Source organism: Eublepharis macularius, chromosome 1, assembly GCF_028583425.1.
Source record: "Eublepharis macularius isolate TG4126 chromosome 1, MPM_Emac_v1.0, whole genome shotgun sequence".
NCBI lineage: Eukaryota > Metazoa > Chordata > Lepidosauria > Squamata > Eublepharidae > Eublepharis > Eublepharis macularius.
This window is the reverse complement of record NC_072790.1, coordinates 189,794,100-189,810,925: the sequence shown is the minus strand read 5'-3', so window position 1 is coordinate 189,810,925 and position 16,826 is coordinate 189,794,100. Positions and strand designations below refer to the sequence as shown.

The 16,826-nt window shown below is 40.6% G+C and overlaps 1 protein-coding gene across 1 annotated transcript in view; it reads right to left on the bottom strand.

Annotated features, from left to right (window-relative positions):
- USH2A (usherin) overlaps positions 1-16,826 on the bottom strand; it is an 843,391-nt gene that overhangs the window by 187,693 nt on the left and 638,872 nt on the right. Inside the window, exons 50-53 of the mRNA XM_054970549.1 lie at positions 6,112-6,335; positions 4,448-4,658; positions 3,786-3,983; positions 2,528-2,682 (exon numbers count right to left, since the gene is read on the bottom strand). Coding sequence (XP_054826524.1) covers positions 2,528-2,682; positions 3,786-3,983; positions 4,448-4,658; positions 6,112-6,335 — 788 coding nt within the window. The remainder of the gene's footprint in view (positions 1-2,527; positions 2,683-3,785; positions 3,984-4,447; positions 4,659-6,111; positions 6,336-16,826) is intronic.

Sequence of the window (16,826 nt, the reverse complement as noted above, 5' to 3'; positions counted from 1 at the left end):
GCAGTCCGAATTGTTACACGCCCAGGAGGAAGTGAGGAGTGATACTCACGAAACGGGTTAATGTTATTTGCCTGCAAGTCCCCGTCGGCGTTTTCTTCTATATATGCTTTGATTCCATGGACTGTTAATGTTTCTTTGGCACAAGCTCCCACCTACCGATTCTTCTTTGACATTTTTGGCATTTGCACTTTAATTGATAAGATTTGTTCCGGACAGTGATATTTTGCACATTTATATACTTGCTACTTACCTGTATCTATGCACTTGAAATTGACTCTGTATAAATTGGCTTACAACTATGTATGTATTTATAGCACTTTTGCATTTTATATTATGAGTAATTAGATTACACTCAATTTTTGACTATATTGTAGCCCTGGTTTGTTGTTCCTGCTAATTTGTACTAGGGTTGCCCTTGTTAGTTTTGTGTTATCTCACTTCTGAAGGCAGGCACAGAAAGCAGGGGGTACTTTGGTCTAAAGACATTTAGGAACTTAAAGGTAGGAACCAGCAGTTTGAATTGTACCTAGAAACAATGGGCATCACACTGGAGTGATACAATCCTTGTATTCTACCCCTGACAGTAGAATGCCCGACACACCGAGGATTAGCTAAAGTTACTGGATGCTTTTCAAAGGAAGTCCCATGTAAAGTGCATTATGTAATCAGAGCATGGATCACCATGGCCAGTTCACACTCTTCAAAGAATGGCCATAGCTGCTGCTGGAGCCAAAGCTGATAAAATATACTATGTGCTACTGATGAGAAATTGGCCTCCTGCCATAGGCCAGGACCCAGCAGCACTTTCAAGCTGAAAACCTACTTCTTCAGGGAGAGTGCATCTCCCTCCAGTACAGACTGACTCCTCAGTCCTCAAGCAGCTTTCTTATGACCAATAGCACCTCAGCCTTGCCTAGATTGACCTTCAGTTTATTGGTTCACATTCATTCCATTACTATCTCCAAGCACCAGAACTTCCACATGCACCTGACTCAGCAGTTAAGAAGAACCACTGTGGTATAACGAACCAATGTAGTGTATTGGTTTGAATCTTGAACTAGGACCTGGGAGACATAAATGCAAATCCTACTCTGCCTTAAAAGGGCACTGGACAGCCTTGGTCGATCACATTCTCAGCCTAAGTTACCTCACAGGTTTATTGTGAGGATAATGTAGAAAAGAGGAGAATGATATAAGCTGCTTTGGGTCCCTATTGGATTGGGGAGAAAAGCGGGGTATCAATGAAATAAGTAAGAAAGAAGAAACAGAGCTAGGTGCCATCCACATGTTGATGGCACCTCCCCTGATGATCCCTCCCAGGAGTTTAATATAGACATTAATATAGACACTCTCAACACAGCCAGCCTCTCCCATAGGATATCATGGTTAATGGTCTTGAAAACCACTAAGAAGAACAGAAGTATCAACAGAGATGCATTTTTCCTGTTATTCTTCACACAAAGATCATCCGTTTGGGGAAACAAGGCTGTTTCTATCCCAAACACTGACCTGAATCCAGATGGAAATGGGTCTGGATAATCCACTTTTTCTAAGACTGCCATAAGCTGTGTAGTCACTGCCTGCCTGAGCACATAGCCAAAAAGGAATATTGGCCACTCAGTGGTAGTTGTTTATGTTGAAGTCTAGAGATGGAAGGGTTTTATGAATGATTCTTTCAAGGGTGTCAGAACCACATTACCTCACAGAAAGGTGATTACTACTTCCTAGACCCAAATGACCAATCTAGCAAAGCTTGACACCAACAGCCATAAAGGGCAAATCTAAATGTGGTATGCTGCACACCTCTAAGTAACTTATCCACTTCATTAGGCATCATCAACCAAAATCTTTTGACTCTTTGTCTTCCTGGAATTTGACTCTGTCATGTGGCTGTGATGCCATGTCGCAGTGTCTTCCATGCAGCTGCCTACACATTAAAGGTGGGTCCTGGGTTGGTCTAGGGAGCACAAGGAGTACCATCTTTCACCTCCCCATGTAAGGCAAGGTTTGCCTCCAGTGATGAAAGTACAAAGCTCATTCTGATTGACTACAAACAGCAGGATATTATCTGGCTTTCTATGAGACCATTGATTGGCTAGGAGCACACAGAAAGGGACAAGACAAAAAGGCACAGAGGTGCAGCAGAGAGGTAATAACCAAGCTGTGAAATATGTGAAAAATCTCAGAAGTGAACTAAAGATTTGGGATTGGAGAGTTCATGCCTCACAAACCTTCCCCCATTTCTTCCAAATATTTTAATACAATACTGCCCTTTTTTATGGCTCAAGTGCCTTCAGCATAATGCTGACATAAATATCCAACATGATCTACCTTAAACAAATATGTGAAAAGTGTGCTTGAATTCCTTCACTTAAAAATATGCACATACACGCCACACACATCCTAACAACAAAATCCAATTTGCATTCAGAATTTAAAATTAGTAAGCTTCAAACCTGTTTCACAAAAGATCTTTTTTCAAAAAGATTTTTCCTTTACATGCCCATATAGTGAAGAATTTACCCACCTTGCTACTGTCTGCACAGCCAGCAACAGAGCATACACGTAACTGATAGGAATACTCCTGATATGGTTGAATACCACCAGTGTCTGTGAAGCTCAGTTCCTTTCCTCTGAAACGCTCAATCCCATTCCGGAGAATAATGTAGTGAATTATGATACCTTGTCATAAAAAAGACCAAAAATCCTTTGAGATCAAAAATACCAGGAATTCACATATCAAACTAATTTCCTGTAAGAGACACGCCCTTAGAAGAAACCCATTATGAGAAATAGAAATACTGAAAATAGGAGGAACGGAAGCCAAAACAAATACAAATCCACTGAGAAAGTAGGGATGGTCCCTCCATTCTCTTCATCTGAATTTATTCCTGGATTCTTGAATATTTTACAGAGCTATACACATGTGAAGTGTGTTGCTTCTCTCCAGGGGTCATTTCGTAGAAAAAGAGCTGGAGGAACTCATTAGCATAACTCATTAGCATATGCTACACCTCTTGCCATCCCTGGAAGTGTGTCATTAGTATAACTGATTTGCATATGCCACACCCCCTGACATCACCTATTCTGGCTGTTTTGGACCCAATCCTGGCCATTCAGGGCCAAAATTGGGCCCAAAATGGCAAAAAGGGGCTGAAAAGGGGCCCGAAATGGTCAGGATCAGGCCACTGATGAGCAGGAGAGTGATCCACCACCCGTCAGAGGCCCGATCCAGGCTGTTTCGGACCCAATCCAGGATGAAATGGGCCCAAAATGCCCACGAGTCAGGTGGGCGGGGACACCTGAAATGTGACCTCTTTGGGGAACTGCCGGAACTCTGTTCCTGTGCTTTCCCCCTCGAAATGAGCCCTGCTTCTCTCAGATTTTATTCTACTTTATATTACCCAAGCACACAGTGAAAAAACACTGAAAAAAGCGATCTGTGATTGTATTTTTTTTATAGTATTTTCTGCACTCTGACAGAAAAATATGCTCCTGGTCATGTTCAGGAACATCCGAGGCCTTTAAGGAAGAGAGGCCTATAATGTCTCACTTGAACCCTCCTTGCCACAAGTATTCCTCCTCCCCTTCCCTTTTGCAAGGGTAAATTTGCTGGGAAAGAGGGAAGGATTGGCAGGAAAAAACCCAAGTTTCCCAAGGTTTGGTTTTCTGAGATTCTGCAAGAATTCTGCAGGAAACCAAATTATAAAGCAAAGCAAAGGGAGTTCATCCATCACCAATGCCAGCTGAACATTACATTATACAATATGATTTTATTAAAATACCATTTGGATGAAGAGGCTCTTCCCAGTTTAGAAATATCATGTCTTCTCGACTGTCCACTTTGGCCCACTGGGGTGGACTTATACCTTCCGGCACATCTTGTTTAGTAGTAGCACTGCCAGTTTCACTGAAACCTTTGCCCTGTTTGTTCCATGCAGCTACCCGGTATTCATATTTGACATAAGGCTGTAGATTTAGATCTAGGGAGAAAAAAAATGATGACAATGTTAAAGAAAATTTCTATTGTATACTGAACTTCATCTTTCAACAAGTGAAAATGAGCCTTCTGAAATAATGATTGAGGTGCAGACACAATAAGGGTTATTTCTACATCAAGAGCATCACATGTTGGACTTTAGCTGACAACTTTGAATACTTAGTTATTGAAGTATCAATGAACAGAGGTCTGTTCAAAAGTTATATGAGAGGAGAGTGGGATCATTAATACACTGGCCCCACTCCCCATCCCATGTTGGACTTGGCATTACTTTTGAACAGAGCCTCTCTCCACACAGGAGAGAGCACAGTCTCAATCCCTTAACTGCACGTTCAGTTTTCCCTGATGTAATCAATGAACAATCCTTAAAATTCTGTGCTTCACTAAGATTTCTAGATAGCAATTAACCATTTATGATATGTTTCTCCATATCGCATATTCTTTTACCTGTGAATGAATATTGAGTTGGACCCCCAGTATAGACTTTCTCCTCCACCGTTGGGCATATGCCTTCATTTCCTTTCTTGTCTGTATCATTCCAGGAGCTCTTTATCCAAGCACATATATGGGCATGTGGGTCAAAGTCACATCGCCCACAGTATGCTGTTGCTTCCATGGATACTGGGCACAGGATGCTAGCTTTGCATTCTTCTTTCACCTGTGACAATGGGGCCCAAATGTTTCAGAACCTGTACCGCTTTAAAAATAGTAAAATCTAACAAGTACACTCAGAGCCAAACTACAAGTGACGTCTTACACAGGTTGGACACTAGTCGGCTTCCCTCAAGTTTTGATGGGAAATGTAGGCATCCTGGTTTTACAGCTTGGCTCTCCATTACAGCTGCAAGACCAGGATGCCTACATTTCCCATCAAAACTTGAGGGAAGCCGACTAGTGTCCAATCTGTGTAAGACGTCACTTTTAGTTTGGCTCTTAGGGCTTTTTTTCTGGGAAAAGAGGTGGTGGAACTCAGTGGGTTGCCCTCGGAGAAAATAGTCACATGGCTGGTGGCCGTGCCCCCTGATCTCCAGCAGGGTAGAGGGCAATCTAAACTCCGCTCTGTCTGGAGATCAGGGGGCAGGGCCACCAGCCACGTGACCATTTTCAAGAGGTTCTAGAACTCCATTTCACTGCGTTCCTGCTAAAAAAAAAGGCCTGAGTACACCTAGCTTTCTCCATATACCAGTGCATTCCCCCTCAGATGCCTCTACATGCTAGTGCATACCCCATTCATTAGCACTCATACAGCCTCAATACCCACCAACTTTATCTCATTACTATTAAGGTCCCTGGGTCTGTGTGATTGCCCCATCCTTTCTTATATACACACGATCTGCTTCCACCATTATCTTATTTTTCATCCCTGAATCTGCTTCCATTGCCTCTTCCTTCACATTTTGCCTGGAGATAAGACATGGAATGTACATGCAGTGTACGTGGCATTGATATGCCCATTCAACTGGAGTTTCCCAGAACAGCTAGTTCAGGATGGTCTGATAGTGAGTGAGAAGTATCATAATTGTATACAAGTTTTTATACCAATATTTTTATATCAATGGTTAGCCATACAGTGTAATTAACAGTAGTTCATGGTGTATATTCAGGACTCCCCCAAGCTATGTCAAAAATATGCTAGGTAGAAGTGTCAGAGAAAGGATAAAACTGATTTTAATTCAGAAGCCTTTCAAACAAATGACCCTACAATTTTTTTTAAAAAAAGTGGTCTGTAAAGAATGAGCAAACAGAACTGTGGTCTGCAACACAACATCATCCAAGAATCTCAGACAAAATGCAAGCAGGGACTAAGAACTGGCCACACAGCTGAAGGTAGTTCTACCAGCCTATCTGGCATTCTAACTTTTAGCCTTTATACTAATCTGAAGTGCTGAGCAACACTTCACAAGAAGCGGCTAATCATTATTAATTCCTTTAGAATTCACTGCAATAACATCAATCATGGCAAACTCATTCGGTATTAATATGGATGTAATGTGAAAATGAATAATGCACACAGGAGTTTTTATATTCCTATTTTACAAAAATAGTTATGAACAATGTATTTCTCTTTCCATTGTCAAATCAGAACCACCAAGAGGTTTTCTATCAATTACCTTCATCATCATTCCTGCTGAAATCCTGTCAGAGCAAACATATTTCAAAGGATTATATCCAAGTCCATTACAACATTCCTCGCTCTTTGGAATAAGTTCAGTCTCACAGCATTTTAATGGCACTGGGTCGTTCTTTTTAATGTGGGCTTTAGACTCACCACTGGAAGCTGAGCAGCATATGGTACTTGACATATTCACATATTCATGCCCACAACAGAACATCCCTGCAACAATAAAACATTATATATGAATGCAAAAAGGAGAGGAAGAGGGGGACAATACTGAGAACGCTATAAAATATAGCATAAAAATGTCAGGACAAAGCAGCGACTAGTACTGGGAAAAGGTATCTAAAGTGGTACTTAATTCTGAATTTAAGATTACTAAACCAAAGGGCCTTTGTTCAACGGGGCTAATTCAAGAAAGGATCAGGCCCCTAATTCTATGTCCACTGCAGTAAGAAGTAACCATTAAACACAACTGACGTGCCATATTGTGCAGGCATCTCAGCGTACATGTTCAAGGATACAGAGCCATGTGAACTAGCCCTAAAAGCCTGGGAAATGGCATAGCTACATGGATACAAAAAGAAGAAAAATAGGTTTTGTTCTTTAATATTATTAAGAGCACCATCCTGAGCAGAGTTAGGTCCTTGCATTGAAGCCAAGTTCCAATCTGTGATAGGTGCTGTGTAGGGCAGAAGCATCATACAAATGGCTACTCAGAGTGCTAACAAAACATGTCTAGTATAGTAACATGCCATGATAGTAACAGAGGTGAGATTAGTAGTGAGAAGTGGAAGTGAGGCTGCATACCGGCAGGTGGTAGGGAGAAAGTAAAAAGAAGGAACCGCTGAAATTAAGAAAGCCTTGTTAGGAAAACAACAACAACACAGAATGGTATCAGAAATACCGTGCATCAACAAAACTGTTCTCTCTCATAAGTAGACAGCAGCCAAAAGGTATGAACAGGGATTGTGCCAAGCAACCGTCTGGCTTCCTGCTGCAGCACAGGCTTCTTGGCACAATTCCATCTGGCTTCCCTGGGGCAGCTGTGGAGTCAATTCACAACTTCCCAGGGGAAAGTACCATCTGCAAACACCCTAACAGGCAGAGCCTAATATTTGTTGCTCCAGCATGCACATTTCCAGAATGATGCGTAACAAAATATATAGGGAAGCTATATCACAAAATAGGTTGTAGTGTTAACACAGCTGTGACGCTAGCATTAATGTCATGGGCAGATGTGACAGCACAAGGATTACAAGGGTAGCAAACAGAAAATGAAAGCTATAACCCAAACCATTTCTATTTAATGTACTATTGGCTTTCTTTGAATCAGCTACGTTAATTCATTCATGTTTTTTCTCTAATAACATTTCCAGGAGGCAACTTAGCTGTTGAAGACTGAAAGCCATAGAAGCCCCATGACAAACCACACCTCTCTGTCCTTTGAGCCATCTCCCTCTTCTGCCTGCACTTAAATGCAAAGAAGCAGGTGTGCAGGCAATCTCTTCCTATAACACAATAAAATGTTGCTATATTGTGTTATAGCCATAGAGAGAAGTTCTCTCTGTGCGTTATAGCCAGAGAGAGAGAGAGAGAGGCTCTCTTTATGGCTATGCACTACAAGGACCTAAATTTACTTAGGCTATAATATATGGTATATTTTGCCTAATGGTTAATCAAGCACTACATCTAAATTTATATGACAACTTATATTCAAATGAAATCAGGTCCATAGAGTAGTAAAGTATTACAACAAATATTGTATTGCAATATTACAACATGGCCAAAAGGGGTGAGTCTATGTATCAGTTCATTGCCACCCCTCCCTTCCTGAAGCAGCTTTTCGTGCCCCTGATATAATGTTCCCGAGGATTAGGTCAACAGCGTGGGGTGCAGCAAGGTAATCTGTAGTGGGAAGGGACAATCAGAAGAAATTCTCTTGAATGAGCAGTAGCTGTTTTCCATTTGTGGAAGGTGTTACCCAAAGAGCAGGTCTCCTTGTGAGTAGAGGGAATTAGCAACAAGGAGAAGCTTGCAAGAGTGGGGTAACTGGCATCTTTTGCGCAAATTTATACGAGGATCCCTTCCTCTAGAGGACCCTTTCAATAAGCAGGCAGATGTTTAATCAAAAAGGGGTTTTTATTTAAAATACTACAGATCAATTGCACACAAAACACACAGCACACACACAGAGCTAACAGAGAGGAAAGTTGGAGAGAGCTGCAGAGTTGGTTTTATAGTTATCAGGTCCAGAAGATTAGAGGTGTCTGAGGGAGAGCAGCTTCAGCGACCAGTACTTCGTAGCAAGAGGGAGAAGGGCTCAGACATACCATCTGAGGGTGTGTGGAAGGTCCAGAACACACACACACATGGCAGGACAGTCAGATATACTGTGTGGCATGCCCTGAGGCAGGACTGAGTCTCTGCCCTAAAACAATGCCTTAATGATTCTTCCCAGAGTGGGACAAAGGACTGGGAAACTGTCTCCAGGGTGAGACAATAAGGCTGGCAAACTGTCTCCAAGGTGGGACAATGAACTAGGAAGGTTTGATTAGGTCTTCCTGAGAGGAACAATAGGTGTAAAAGGATGGGTGAGCCTATAATAGGAGAGTGGGTAAAGGGTAGAATTGGCAGGGTGTGTGAATGAATTCATTCAAGTACTTCTGAAGACCTCTATTGTTTTATGGTTATGCACAAACTCCAGGGTGTGGGGCTAAGTTAGTCTTACTTTACTTCTCACATTCCAGTACTTTTCCATCTCCTGTCTAGTCAGGCAGCTTGTCTGTGTTTTAAATACATATGCGGAGGGGCTTATGATATTACCATGTTCATAAGTCTTAATATCGTGAGGGCAAGTATGACCACTTACAAAGGGGAAGTCTGTGTCCAACTGTATCAATTTAAAACTACAGACATACAATCACAGACAGAAGAAATATTTACAAGGGGGGCCAAATCCATTCTATGATGTTGTTTGTCAGTTGCTTTTCTATACAAAATTCATTGTATTCAGCTTTGCATTGTCATAGGTGCTCTGTTCTCTGAGGCTATGGGTGGCACCCTGAGAAAGGGCATCTTGCTTGTTGCAACAAAATTATGGAATTCCCTCCCCAGGGAGATCCACCAGTCGCCCTGTATCATTGTCTTCCACCAGTGGGCAAAGACTTACTTTGCCTTTTGTTGCCTCACTGACCCTCTTTCTTGTGCATGTGTTTTAACTGCATGTGTGACTTAACTGCATATGTGGTCTGTTTAATTTACTATTTTTATACTATATATTTTAAAAGCTTATTTTAATTTTTTAAATTGTTTGCCACATTGGGGACCCAGAGCTGGGTGGAAAGGTGGCTAAAATGTTTAAAATAAATAAATAAAATACATGATGGCTGAAATGTCCTCAGGATACTATGTACGCAAAGTACTTAGGGCCAGGCCTCCCACGTTGTCACTATGCTTTTCTAGGACAGTTCCGTGCCACCTAATATCTTTGTGTAATCCAGCAGTTATCACGGTCAATCTAGTGGCATAATCCCAAACTGTAATATTCTCTGTTCACTAATAATACAAACCCACTATAGAGTATAAGCATGCCAAGCTGCAGCAGTAATTTCAGCCCATCCTCCTATTGGCTAGAGCCATTATTCATAGGATAGGACCAAAATGTGGTAAGGTTTAACCCATCCTTTCCTATCATCCTACAAAGAGTGTAGTTACATCACTTTATTTTTAAAACTCAAATTCAAACCTTCACCCAAGTTGATAGCCTGGAGTCACTTTTGACAGGCAAAGTAAAATTTTGATAATGAACTGCTTTTATAGTAGAAGAGAAAAAGAAAGCCACATTCTCTGCCTCTGCTGAGAACCCCATCTTTGTTCAACTGAATTAAATTTTTCAGCCAAGATTTCACTCACATAACAAGAAGTGACTCCCTTTCTAGTTTCTTTGGTAAACCATTACTTCTTTAATTATTATCAACCTTGTTCCAGCGTGATAAATTGCTAATTACTTAATACCCTAATCAGCGTTCATTCTTTGCACAGATAAACTGTGACAGCGCCATTAATTTAAATAGTAATTTCACTTAATGGCCAGAACGGCACACCAGATTTTTATGCAGCATTTTCTGAAGACTGCATCCATCACTGCAATATTCTGACATAAAGATGTCTGACGTGCACTAACTCACTTAGGGAGAGCAGATGTTGCTGAGCAGAGTTTGGTAGTAATTCCCATAGTGCATCACTTCAGCATGAATGAGCTGCAAATGCAGAAATAGACATTCCTCTGAAACCATACTGTATGGCCTTTGACCTCTGCTTAATTTCTCACATGTAACACTTGACTCTTGAACCTTGACACAGAATGTACAGTTTAAAACATGCCCACAGTGGGGCAGAGGGAGGAAGAGAAATAGGTCCATATATTATTGATGAATTGATTTACCTTTCAAAAAATCATCTTGATCCATTGCTTAAAGATGGAAAATTGCCCTCACAAAAATTGCTGATTTTAGCTAAATACAGAACCACTAAATATAAATATGCAAACAAGTTAGAATATATAAATAACGTCCAGAGTCATCTGAGGCAATAAAGGGGAAAAAATAGGAAATGGACAACCACGCTCTTAGCAATTATTGTATATACTTCCCACCATTTTGCTAGACATTAACCTAGCAAAATGGGAACATGATTAGGATGGAAGAAGAAAATGAAAATAAAAAAGCTTAAAGTTTCATAACAAAATAAACAATTGGTGTTTATTGCTAATTGTTTTTTCAATACTTTCCTTCAACCAAAACCTGCTTGGTCATTGTAACTTAATGTTGCATTTTGATGTCTTAAGGAGAGATGGGAAAGGAGATGTTTAAGTAGGCATAGAGTAACAAGCTATAGAAAAACTCTAGAAATTCTTAAGCCGTTCAGTTCTATGCTGTTTAAAACAAAACTGCAAAACTATTAAAAGAAGGTCTATCCATTGTCCTGAACCTGAAGGCTGCTGAATGCATGACCTTTTCTAAGTAAGTGTTTACAAACAAGTATATGGGGGAAAATACACACAGCATTATGTGTGAATAAACTGCATATCAATGGAAGAACTAGTCCTGTGGTCTTACACCTGTGCCATCAGACAGTCTGAGTCCAGCTACAATTCAGTGTCTCACACCAACTAAGCAGTACTCTTGAAGCCAACCCAAAACAATCAGAACAAAGTCCTGTAGTGTTCCTCATCCCACTCCTCCAGAACTTCAGAAGTTGTTGTGTTTCACAGCGGTCAACAACATCAGATGGAACTCAGTGGCTCTTCAATGAGCAGCTGATCGTGCACTGAGAGATTTGTGAAACTCAAAGGTTCACTACAAAAAAGGGAAGCCTTGGTGTACCATTCCAGCATCTCCTGAAATTCAGACTCCAGCCAAGTCCTGTATCATGTTCAGGAGAACATTTCAGATCTGAACCTGATTGTTTTCATCCACCCCTTCCTCTGTAGCCTCGATTATGATGCCAGAACATATTCATGAAAATAAACAATGCCATCACTATTTTCTCCTGGCCATTGCTGTCAGGGTTTGAGGAGGCTTAAGAACACCCACTGGGCAGTGCTTCGTAAGTCAGGACTTTCATTTTTGGGGTGAGGGCAGAGTCAGGAGCTTTACTGTTATCTCAGAAATGGATATTGTCATTTAGATTGGCTATGTCTGTTGAAAACATACCACTGCAGACCACTTTCTGTACAGCTATGCAGCTATACAAACAAAATAGCTTCTTTCATTCATGCACAATGGGAAAGTCCTTTCTGTGGCCAATTACAGTGCATGGAGCAAATATAGTTGGTAAAACCATGCCAGAGTGGAATCAACCTTCAATGAAAACTTCCCCAAACACAGTATGCATGCTAGAAAAGGACACACGTGTAGAATTTCTTCCTTCCCCCAATGTAGTGTTAATCTGGAAACCACCAACTTTGAATAAAACAGTGAATGTATTATATAGACACCAGTGTGCCAGTCAGCATAATTTTAGATAATTTTATCAACAAGATTGCGATGATGCAACCAATTTTTAATGCATGTATAAGTTTCCTTGTACAAATACAGGCTCCCTGCTAAGGGGCTGTGTCACATATGGGATTTATTCACTAGGGGAATGGATCTTCCCAGGAAAGAGTATGCACATAGGCTATTACTTCACTTTTAAAATTTAGAAAGTTTTTGTATGCTGGATGAAAACAAGCAGAGACTTCTATGATTGTGAAATTTCATTATTTCAGACTTATTTCAGACAATTATTTATTAATATACAAACAAAATAGCATAATAAAGATTATGACAATCTTCTCACTTCCACAATAACTACAAAAATTCATCTTCCAGATAAATTCATGTATACTTTGTTGCTTGTGTGCTTAAGCAAAATAATAGCAAAGAATATATTCTGTGATGCTTGATTTTATGTTTTAAAATATTGATTGTTTTTAGGGATCTATAGACAGAAAAGAATCACCTTTTAAATTATACTGAATGAGACTTCACAGTGCTCAAATGCTGACTTAAGAAGCAAAACATTTTAAAAAGTTATAATCTTATGCATGCATGAATGTGATAAAAATACTTAAGAATACATCTATCTATACAAGAAAGAAGTGAAGAGCATGACTTTCATCCCAAGGTACCTGTATTACACTCCTACACAACTCATCTGTCCAGAGAGAGTAGTAAAAACATAAATGCTACCCCAGCAGTTCTCTTCCAACAGCATCTGTTAATTCAGTCCATTTATAAAATACATATTGACAAAGACAACTGAACTGGGACCAGGGAGATTTGATTTGGTGTGAGAAAGTCAATTCAATGTGATTTTGTTAAAGGGCTCCTGCAGGCAAATAAAAAGAGTTTAAGTAATAAAGTACATAAAGAGATGTTTTACGAGCCAGCTCTGTTTTGTGGCAGCCATACAATGTACTTCCATACAAAAGAACCTGGCTCAAGAGAAGGGGGTAGGAGTAATGTACTATTCTGATACTGATGTCAGCTGTTACACTGAATGCTGCACATGTGGAACAAAACAGAGGCTCTCTGTGCAAGCAGCAACTGTCAGATGCTTAGAGCAGTGCTAGTCAACTGTTTGGTCTTGAGGGGGAAAGACCTTTACCTCCAATCTCAGAGAGCCACTGCCTGTTGGTGGAAAGCCAACCTCTGTTCCCCATCCCAAGGACATTCTCAGGTTGTCATACAGGGTGGAATTTCTTTTTCCCAAATTTTCTTTTTTAGATATAAAAATTGGTTCTCTTTTAATAATAATAATAATAATAATAATAATAATAATAATAATAATAATAATAATAATAATAATATACCACCCTTCAGGACAACTTAACGCCCACTCAGAGAGGTTTACAAAGTATGTTATTATTCCTACAACAATCACCCTGTGAGGCAGGAGAGGACAGAGTTCAGTGTTAAAAATTTGTATGCAGGTTTAATTCCCTGCATTTCCAGTTAAAAAAGGATCTCAGGATGCAGAGAAAAGACCTTTACCTCAGATCTCAGAGAGCCACTGCCCATTGGACTGGACTGGACACTAACAAGTGCTGACCTCAATGGACCAATTGTTCAGTAGTATTAGGTAGCTTCATATGAGAAATCTGCAACAAATGTGTCATGCTAAAAGCATGGTGTTCTGAAGCTCATCATGTTGGACTTCACTTGTATAACTTCAATTCCCATGACTCCTACTATACAATGACTACTAAAAATGATGGTCTGCGTTCATCTTCTATATTCAGATATCCGTTCATCCATGTAGGTGACACGGCACGTGGGCAAAAAGGAACTAAGGAATAAATCTAACACCTCTGTCTCTAAAAATATGGACAGAACTTATGAAACCATTTCTTAAAGCCAAGCAACTGATATTGTCATAGAATCTTTTTTAAGCTCAATAAATGTATCCTATGTAGAATTAAAACACGTTTTCTTTTTATTCCTGTTCTTTAAATAATTCAAATACCAGTCTTTCTATTTAAATAATAAATTATCTGTTCATCTTAATGTACTTTCCAAGGAGACATTATTGCTGTTCATATTACTGATATAGAAGCAGAGGAACACATAGAAGTATAACAGTTTGCCCAAACTTGCCAGGAAGTCAATAACAATTTCTAAACATAGTTGCTGGTAAGTGAAAACCCATTTAAATCATTATATTTATAACAACAACAACATTCAATTTATATACCGCCCTTCAGGACAACTTAATGTCCACTCAGAGTGGTTTACAAAGTATTTCATTATTATCCTCACAACAATCACCCTGTGAGGTGAGTGGGGCTGAGAGAGCTCTGGAAGAGCTGTGACTGACCCAAGGTCACCCAGCTGGCTTCAAGTGGAGGAGTGTGGAATCAAACCTAGTTCTCCAGATTAGAATCCTGCACTTAACCACTACACCAAACTGGCTCTCTCCTTGAACACCTTATATCATTTCCCCCCACATTTTTCTCTCATCTTACATCACTTTTAGGCTTTTATATGCATGTTGTCTCTATATCATACTAACCTTTTGATCCCAAGCTGCTCTCATATTCCATTAAACTAAAAAAAAAATCTTTCAAAATCCTTTTCAGGTATTTCTCAGTGTTAAAGAGAATCAGGAAGGTTTTCTATAGTTGATCAAGGTCCCCCCCAGCTCCTCGTAGTTGATTAAGCTGTTTTCTGTATAGTAAATTAAGGGTTTTTTCTGCTAAGTGGTTTGTTTTGTGTAAGTTGATTAAGGAATTTTATGTACAATTGATCTGGGAGTTTCTGTATAGCTGTTTAAAATAAATAAATAGATAGATACCTAATTAAGAGGCGCTGGACACAGCTGATTATTGGTTTGTTCTATAATGTCTTGTATAATTGATTATAGGATGTGTATTTAATTAGAGAATTTGGGCATAGTTGATAAAGAGTTTTGCATAGTTAATCGTTCTTAGATACTTAGCAGTTTTCACAGTTAATTAAGAGTTGCAAAAAAAGGGGTGGGCACTTACAGTTAGTAGTTACAGAAGGAGACTGAAGTTCAACTGTAGCTCCTCAGGCAACTAATAATAACATAATAAATATTCGGTTTATATACCGCCCTTCAGGACAATTTAACATCGACTCAGAACGATTTACAAAGTATGTTATTATTATCCCCACAACAACCACCCTGTGAGGTGGGTGGGGCTGAGAGAGCTCCAAGAATCTGTGACTGACCCAAGGTCACCCAACTGGCTTCAAGCGGAGGAGTGAGGCATCAAAGATTAGAGTTCTGCTGCTCTTAACTACTACACCAAACTAATCAAGTGGTTTCTTTTTAAAAGAATGGGGCCCAAGAAACCACTGCAGAAAGCAGAACTCACCAAAAAGGTAATCATCCAAGATGCCTTCCATAAATCTTTATTCTGAAGAATGAGTCTAAAGTGGTGGAACTGGTGGCATAAATGTTGGTGCTTAAGCAGGCTGCCCTGCTGCCTTGTGTTTCTACGGAACAGTCAGCAAGTGTGGCACCCCCACCAAAAAAGATTACTACGTGGGTTTCTAATACCCTTTCTTCTTCCTCTTCTGCCAGAGCTGTACTGCTTGCTTTGGATGGGCAGACAGTTTTCCGGGTGGGGAGGACTGCCCAATTGTGACAGAAACAATGGGAGAATTGGTACAAGTAACTATTATGGCTAAAATTCTGTGGTGCTTCCCATACAGGCTGGAGGTACCGGCCTGGGCAATGCATCAATGGCCAGTGGGCTGGCCTTGGGGCTGTACCCATTGTCAGGCATGTCTACACAGGACACTTCCACAGTTGTTAGTGGGGAGGATGTATCACAATGTGTGGTAGGGTCATGGGGAGGTGCGGGGCAGACAATGCCATATTCACAGTCCCTTTGGCTCCTTACTGAGGAACCTCTAACTGGGAGAAGGGGGCAAGCAGCGAGATGTTGGATAAGCTTTTTCAGAGCCTGGTGCCAGCTGCCTCCCAGGCAGTGATCCCTGGGCTGATTGCTAATCTGCTAACCAGGTTAGGCCAGCAGCAGGTACCACTAAAGCATTTCCCTTAAAGGGAGCATTCATTACATTTGGAAGATCACCTCCTGCCTACCACAAAGTTAAACATTTTATGGGCGGGAGTATGTTGATCTCAGAACCAAAACCTTTTGCAGAAAGCAATAGAAGGAGGTTCCTAGTAGCTACTTAGAGCCTAGAACAGGGATCTTCAACCTTTTTCAACCTTTAGGCCCCTTTGGAATCTGGCACAGAGCAGTAGGTGCTGCTGCAGAAGGTGGTGCCTGCCAACCACAAAATGTTAGGTACTGAGGTTATGCATAATAGTAAGTCTCCAACATTTCAGGAAGAACCACTATTTAACAGTAGAGGGCCAGTTTGGTGTAGTGGTTAAGAGTGCGGGACTCTAATCTGGAGAACCAGGTTTGATTCTCCACTCCTCCACTTGAAGCCAGCTGGGTGACCTTGGATCAGTCACAGCTCTTCCAGAGCTCTCTCAGCCCCACCCACCTCACAGGGTGATTGTTGTGAGGATAATAATGACATACTTTGTAAACCACTCTGAGTGGACATTAAGTTGTCCCAAAGGGACAACAAACACCCTGTGAGGTGGGTGGAGCTGAGAGAATTCCTAGAAGCTGCGTCAGTGAAGCTTCAGCCGCAGCGACAGCGGAAGAATCTGCTG